Genomic DNA, 7617 nt, shown 5'->3' with positions numbered 1-7617 from the left:
ATCATATGTCTTTTTAGATAATCCAGACGAAAGTTCTAAATGGAGGCCTCAGTGCTTTCTTGTAAAATCAGCATTGTGGGCCCTCAGAGCTGTTTACAGCTCCACACTAAACGGTCTCAATTGCTCTGCTCTCACTTTTGTAATTTTTTCTGAGATTCTTGTCATCTGCCACTTCCTATAGCTCGTGGCATGCTTTTAAGCAATTATTCCTTCAAGTGGCATTGGCTGGGAAATTGATTGCCAAGTGTGTGAGAGTTGTGCATAGAGCAAGAGTCCTGAGTTCTTTATGTATTTATTAAAGTCTCTTTTATTATTATTTTAAAAGTTTATTCATTTATTTTGAAAGAGAGAGAGAGAGAGAATGAATAGGGAAGTGGCAGAGAGAGAGGGGGAGAGAGAGAGAATCCCAAGCAGGCTCCACACTGTCAATGAAGAGCTTGAGTCGGGCTTGAGTTTGCAGACCGTAAGATCACGTCTGGAGCCCAAACCAAGAGTCAGAGATTAACCGACTGAGCCCCCCAGGTGCCCCAAGGCTTGTTTATTTTTTGAAGCACATGAGTCTCCTGCCTTTGTAACCCCTATGTTTGCTTCATCCTGGGTTGAAGGGCTCTAGGTGGTTGAAGTCCTTGGAGGCATAAGCCCTAGAAATAGAGGTGGTATAATATCGATGGATTGTTCTTCCTTGATCATAACTGCTTTCCTTTTTGAAGAAAGGAGGGGATACCAGAGACTAACATGGATTACTCCTCCCCCAAAAGAGGAGATGGGGGCCCAGGGTGGGGCCAGCTGGGTCAGTGGTGTCCGAAGTGTTTGAGGGATAAGGAAGCTGCTGGCTCCCACTGATAGTGAGCAGGTGGCTGGGGAAGGAACCATTGCCTCCTGTTCGCTCTTCATGGTGATGGCCAGCGTGGATGGGGGAGAGCAAAGGGAGCCCCAAGGGGAGCCACAGCGCCTGGTCTCCTCTCAAGTCCTGAAGTAGGACTGGCACCAGCGGTGTCTAGATGGGCACTTGGGGTGGGGTTCGGGGGCATCTCAGCCCGTAAACACCCCATTTCCTGACATACTCCTCATTATACAGCATGGGTGACTCCTTTAAATACACAGATATGGTGACACTCAAAACGCTGACAAGCACCTGTGCTTGCATGGGGACCCCTTCTCTCTAAGTGGGCAGCGACCTGTTACCTGGAAACAGCAACAATATACACTCAGGCAGGGAGGGCGTGCCCTCCACTTCCCTCCCGTATGGTGACCAGGGCTGCCCATTTGTGACAAACACATCTCTGAACTTGGACACAGTGACCCCACTCAAAAAAGTGACACCCCAGACGATAATTGCACACCCACAGGGATGCCCACAGCACACTCCCGCATGGTGAGCTGCTCCTCTTCGGAAGCTCCCTGTCCACACTTACACATGCTCACACGCGTGTGCTCAGACGCGCTCAGACCCACTCAGACCCAACGGAGCTTGGGGAGCTGAGGGGCTGATTCCAACATTCTTCTTCCCCTCCCCAGGATTTTTGTCAATTGCAGGTTGGTGCTGGGGAAGATTCGCTGCTTTGGCTTTGACATGGACTACACCCTGGCTGGTAGGGAGGGAGGGAGCAGGGTATTTGGGGCTCGGGGAGCAGGGGGTAGGCACCAGCCGGCCTGGTTCTGCTTGGTTCCCACAGCCTACAAGTCCCCAGCCTATGAGGCACTGGTCTTTGAGTTACTACTGGAGCGTCTGGTGTGCATTGGGTAGCTGCGTCATATCCTGCACTACACCTATGACCCCGCCTTCCCCACCAGGTGCGGGAGCTTGCTGGGGTGGGAGGCTGTGGCCGGTAGTCAGCTCTGGAACCCCCATCCACAGCCTCTGCGCTCTCTCCCTCGGGGGCTGGTGTTTGATGTGCTCTATGGGAACCTGCTGAAGGTGGACACCCATGGGAACGTGCGGCTGGGCACCCATGGCTTCACCTTCCTCTCGGAGTAAGGGACCCAGGGAAGGGGGAAAGGATGATGGAGGAAAGAAGAAGGCGGGGGAGGAGAGACTCAGGACACAGCAGAGGCTCAATAATGCCAGCTGGATAAAAGAGGGACAGCAGGGGTGGGCGGAGGTGGGAAGGAGCAGGGGGTAGGCACCAGCTTGAGTGCAGGGCTTGAGTGCACAGCTAGGAGGAACTAGGGAGGGGCATTGACCTCACCCAGCCTGCTCCCTCCCCAGGGCAGAGATCTGGAGCTTCTACCCCAGCAAGTTCGCTCAGAGGGACAACCTGCAGAGGTTCCACATCCTCAACACGCTCTCCAACCTGCCTGGTGAGGGCTGGATAAGGGGTGTGGGAGGTGGTCCTCGGGGACACAGCTCTGGCCTGGGTGGGTTGCTCTGGATCCCTGGGCCAGCGACTGACTGGCCTCTCCACCCCAGAAATCTACCTGTGTGCCTGCCTGGTGGACTTCTTCTCTGGCTGCTCCCACTACACCAAGTGAGTCCTGTGCACTGTCCAGCCCTGGGTCACCAACAGGATGCTGCCACTGCCCAGAGCCCAAGTGCTGAAGTGGGGTCCCTGCCAAAGAGCAGAGACCCTTCCTGAGGGGCTCTAGGAACTCAGTGGGAAGGCTTTCACTGCAGGCTGTCCCCCCCACACCTTGTAACTGGTGCCCTCCCAAGGGATGACGCTCAGCACAGGGTGATATCCCTTCCAGCATGGTTGGGACATAAGTTCAGTGTGGTTTGAGGGGTGACTCTGGTATAGGATCTGGGCTGAGGGGTCACCTCAGGCCCCCTTATCAGCCTGTCTTGTTCTCAAGCCTGTCCTGCCCCAGCTGTGACACTGGCTATCAGCATGGGAACCTCTTCATGTCCTTCCGAAGCCTCTTCCAGGACGTGAGTGATGCCATGGATAATGTCCACCAGTCGGTGAGTGCCCAGGACCCCAGGACCCTTGACCTGTCTGCCTTTGGCTCTGCTGGGTATGGCCCAATGGCTCCAGCCTCCACAGAATTTCCTCTTTCCTTCCCGCTGAGGACTATGGTCTGGGCTCCTGCACCTTGGACGCATGCATGCAGGTGGGCATGCATGCACACGCACACCTGCATGCACATGCATGTGTGCACACCCTTACACACACACACATGCATGCACATGCACACCTGCACACACACACACACACACACACACACACACACACACACACACTCTGCTCCCCCCTGCAGGGCTGTCTGAAGGAGAAGACCCTGGAAGACTTGGACAAATACGTGGAGAAGGATGTGAGTGGGTCATGACCAGGCCTGTCCCTTTGTCCCCCTCCTCCCCATGGCAGTGGAGCTGTGTCCCTGTCTCCCCCGCTCAAGATGTGGGCAGAGCTCTGTGGCCTCGTCTTGCTCACAAACTTTCCTGCTTGGCCTGGAGCCCCGTGCCTGGGAGGCTGCGAGCTGAGAAAGGGATCCCAGGGCAGCTGGGGGAGACCCCACCCCTGGAAGTGACTGACCTCTGCCTCTGCTCCAGGTGCGAATCCCCATCCTGCTAGGTAAGATGAAGGAAGTTGGGAAAGTATTTCTGGCTACAAACAGCAGCTACAACTACACGGATGTAAGTGTGTGGATGGAGGGGTGGGACCCTCAGCCATTAGAGCCCAGAGGACATTGGAATCTGCCTTTCTTGGCCCCTGAAGGAAACTGAGGCCCTGTAGGAACAGTGAGGAGTAGGAAAGAGCAAAGGCCGTGGTACCCCCATGGTCTGGTTGGCATTTTGGGTTCCATTTCTTGGCCTTGAAAAAAAATTTTTTAATGTTTTTTTTTTGAGAGAGAGAGAGAGACAGAGAGAGAGAGAGAGAGAGGACAAGCAAAGGAGGGGCAGAGAGAGGAGGACACAGAATCCAAGGCAGGCTCCAGGCTCTGAGCTGTCAGCACAGAGCCTGACATGGGGCTCAAACTCTTGAGCTGTGAGATCATGACCTGAGCTGAAGTCAGATGCTCAATGGACTGAGCCACCCAGGGGCTCTATTTCTTGGCCTTTATTAAGGTCTCAGTGGATTAAGAAATTTCTCCCCATCTTGCTCCTGTGGTCCCCAGCATATCCTGTGGGGTGAGGGCACAGGCAGGCAGCAGCCCCTGGCCCACCCCACCTGGGTGCTCTGACCCTTGCCCTGTCTCTGCCAGGCCATCACGACCTACCTGTTTGGCATTAGTGAGGTGAGTGCCACATGCCGGGCTGGGGTGGGCTGTACCAGGAGGAGGACCAGGCCAGGCCACGGTGCTGAGGGCCTCTCCCATGCCTGGCCCTCCCCCTGAGGAAGAACCAAGCGTGGGAGGGGGCATTTCACATGCATGGGCTTTGCTGGAGCCTCTGCAGTGGGTGGGAGGCAGTGACCTCAGCCAGGCCAAGGGATCAGGGAAGCCACTGATGGCCTTGGAGAGAGCCATGAAGAGGCAGTCGGTTGTTTGGGGAAGGGCTTAATGAGGTGCAAGGGGGTGAGATCAGGTTGTGGCAGGCCCAGGGGAGGAGTGTGTGTGACATACACTGTGGCACCATGTGCCATGCCAGGTGTCACTGGCATGCAAACAGGTGAGCAGGGCTCTAACTCAGCAATTGTGCTCATATCCCAATGCTGACAGGAGAGCCTGCACAGTGTCCAACACCAGCTTCCATAAATACCTTTTGAGCACTTCCTTGTGCCAGAGTGGTCATGGTCAAGGATGCTGGGGAGGCAGACCATGTGGTTCTCGAATCCAGGGGTGTACAGGGCTAGGAGTCAGGACCAGGATGCATGGATGGGCATGTGACTTGAGGGCTGGCAAGCTTTCACCAGTCCAGAGCTTGGTGGGTGGCCAGGGAAGAGCTGTGAGGTGTGTCGGGGTCCAATGTTCCAGACTGTGTGTGTATGTGTGTGTCTGCACACGCTCCCATCCCTTCACAACCCCACAGGCTGAAGGCTCAGCCAGGCCCTGGAGGTCCTACTTCGACCTGACTGTGGTGGACACACAGAAGCCCTGCTTCTTTGCTGAGGGGACAGTGCTGAGACAGGTCAACAGGGTAAGGGCAGGGGCTGAGGCCCCATCTACCTTGACCCAGGGGCCACAAGGTGGGGAGGGACCCTGTTCCTCACGCTTGGCCTGCCCTGCAGAGGGATTTGCCTCTCTGCTACTCTGTCCCTGGAGACGAGGAACCAGGGGACTCCTTTGGGACTCTCTGTCACCTCCTTCCTCTCATGCCCCCATAGTAATCCTGGCCACTCCCAGTGCTCTGCTCTCTCTGACCAGGGTGCCCCTCTCCTCTTCTAGGATTCAGGCAAGCTCCGCGTGGGCACCTACATGGGGCCCCACCAGCACTGTGTGGTTTACTCTGGAGGTACCAGCTCCCGCCTTGTCCCCGTGCCTCCACAGACACCCTCCCCAGACTAGGAACCCATGTCCCCAACCTGCCCACCAGGACAGGAGGGGCTCTGAGCAAGCCTGTCCTCCCATGGTGGGGCAGGCTCTTCGGACACAGTGTGTGAGCTGCTCGGGGTACAGGGGAAGGATATCCTGTACATTGGGGATCACATCTTTGGAGACAGCCTCAAGTCCAAGAAGTGGCAGGACTGGCGAACTTGCCTGGTGGTTCCTGAGCTGTTCCGGGAGCTTGGCATCTGGGAGCAAGAGAAGGGTGAGCTGTGTGTGTGGGGGGCTTCAGGACCAGGTAGGGGGAGGCACTGGCCACCAGTGCAGAGGCCTGCCCCTTCATCATCTTGTCCTCTTCCCTGTTGGGGGTTAGTAGTAACTGTGATAATATTGTTCACTCTGTGGTTTATGAGAGTGGATCTACTTTACACAGAGGAAACAGAGATCCAGAGAGGTTAAGAAACTTGCCCAAATTCGGGGCGCCTGGGTGGCTCAGTCGGTTAAGTGTCTGACTTTGGCGCGGGTCATGATTTCACAGTCTGTGAGTTCGAGCCCTGCGTTGGGCTCTGTGCTGACAGCTCAGAGCCTGGAGCCCGCTTCGGATTCCGTGTCTCCCTCTCACTCTGCCCCTCCCCTGCTCTGTCTCTGTCTCAAAAATAAATTAAAAAACACTAAAAAAAAAAAAAAAAAAAAAGGAAACTTGCCCAAATTCACACAGGCAGAAAAGGGCAAACTGACTCAAATACCTGTGTCCTGACTCCAGGGTGTTGTGGTGGTTCTGTAGTCTGAGCATTCCTTCCTCACCTGACTGTACCCTCCCCACTCACCTGAGGACTCTCAGAGAGAGGAAGGTACAGTTCCACACCTGGGAATGACTCGAAGTATCCTCTGGGTCAGGAGTAGCTGTGAGCCTAAACAATTTGGGTTTGTTCTAAAAGCTGGGTTTGACTCATTACCATGTGACCGTGGGTGAGTCACCTGACTGCCTGACTAGCTTCGTCACCTGTCCCGCAGGACCTTTGCTGTTTCTGCTTTGCTCTGAGCTGAGTCTCAATCGATGTAAGGAAGGGGCGAGGGATGTTATGTACATAGCTGGGGATGTGTAGACCCCTGGTGACCTGTCCACCCTCACCAGTGGAACTGGGCCTGGGGCAGACAAAGGTAGGCAGGGCTGTCCCTCATCCCCTGCTGTCCTCTGTCTACTTTTCAGAGTGGACGGAGGAGCTGAAGAGGCTGAACGTGCACTTGGCAGACCTGTACCAGTGAGAGAGCCCTGGCCCATGCTCCCTGCTAGCAGAGGGGAGAGGGGTGGAGGGTCCTGGCCAGGGTAGTCAGGAAACCAAGATCTGTTCCAGGCTGGGCTTCCCTAGGAAACTGGATTTGGGGATCCCTCTGACCCCCTTGGGTTGCATTGTGACCTCTAGATCCTTCCTCCTTACCCACTCAGCACGAACTCAGGATGCCTGCCCTCTCACACAGGTGTGCACACCCAGCCCGGCAACTCCACCGGGTGCCTGTGGAGTGTCCTCTGACCTCCATGGGGTCTAGGGAGGTTGTGCCTGGAGCTTGGAGGCACCGTTCCTTTTCTCCTGGGTCATGTGGCTGTTTTTGCACCAGGCACATGGAAGGGAGCAGTTATGGGCTGCAAGTTATCAACTCCACCAAGAGGGAGATTCAGGTAAGAGTGGGAGCTGAGTGAGGAGACCCCTAGTGAGGGTTGGGGGGCCAGGGGTGTGCCTCCAGGCTGCCTGCCCTGATCTGCTCTGTCCCAGGTTCCTGAGCCCAGTTACAGGATTTTCCACAACTCCTGCAGAGCTCCACTTGTCCTTGTCTGCCAGCGCCCTCTGCTGGTCTATGCTCTGAATGACAGCAGCGTGCGGCTACAGGAGGACTGAGTTCAAGGTGATTTGTGGAGCGTGGCTAGACCCTCAATCTCCGTTAACCTAATCTCCATGAACCCTCCTTGAGACATGCCTGCCTGTTGGGTCGGGTCCTCAACGTGCCAGACTAGCCAGCTGTGATCAGCGTCTGGGGGCAGCTAGGTGAGTGGTCCCAGAAGATGGGGGTTAGGGCCAGTGAGCTGACGGGTCCTGGGAAAAGAAGGAAGGAAAACACGCCCTGTGGCACTACCGACCAGCCACCAAAGCTGGGAGAGTCCCATAGCCCGTGTCAACAGATTCAGGCCATTTGGCATTCACAGAGCCAGCTGGGACCAATGATGAAGGATCCCTGCTGAGCCTTTTGCAGGGTATA

The 7617-nt window shown here is 55.7% G+C and overlaps 1 protein-coding gene across 1 annotated transcript; it reads left to right on the top strand.

Annotated features, from left to right (window-relative positions):
* Positions 1–404: 404 nt before the first annotated feature.
* NT5DC4 (5'-nucleotidase domain containing 4) lies at positions 405–7259 on the top strand. The gene is given in 16 exon segments (XM_043553328.1): positions 405–993; positions 1519–1592; positions 1677–1974; positions 2195–2301; positions 2411–2468; positions 2809–2902; positions 3199–3252; positions 3491–3574; positions 4144–4176; positions 4910–5035; positions 5266–5332; positions 5459–5778; positions 6303–6333; positions 6575–6626; positions 6982–7042; positions 7137–7259. Coding segments are annotated over 16 exon segments (1683 nt in total). The 5' UTR covers positions 405–892.
* Positions 7260–7617: the final 358 nt, after the last annotated feature.

The sequence above is a fragment of the Prionailurus bengalensis genome, chromosome A3 (assembly GCF_016509475.1).
Source record: "Prionailurus bengalensis isolate Pbe53 chromosome A3, Fcat_Pben_1.1_paternal_pri, whole genome shotgun sequence".
NCBI classification, from domain to species: Eukaryota; Metazoa; Chordata; class Mammalia; order Carnivora; family Felidae; genus Prionailurus; species Prionailurus bengalensis.
The sequence above is the reverse complement of the archived record's forward strand: the minus strand, read 5'-3'. Positions and strand labels throughout refer to the sequence as shown.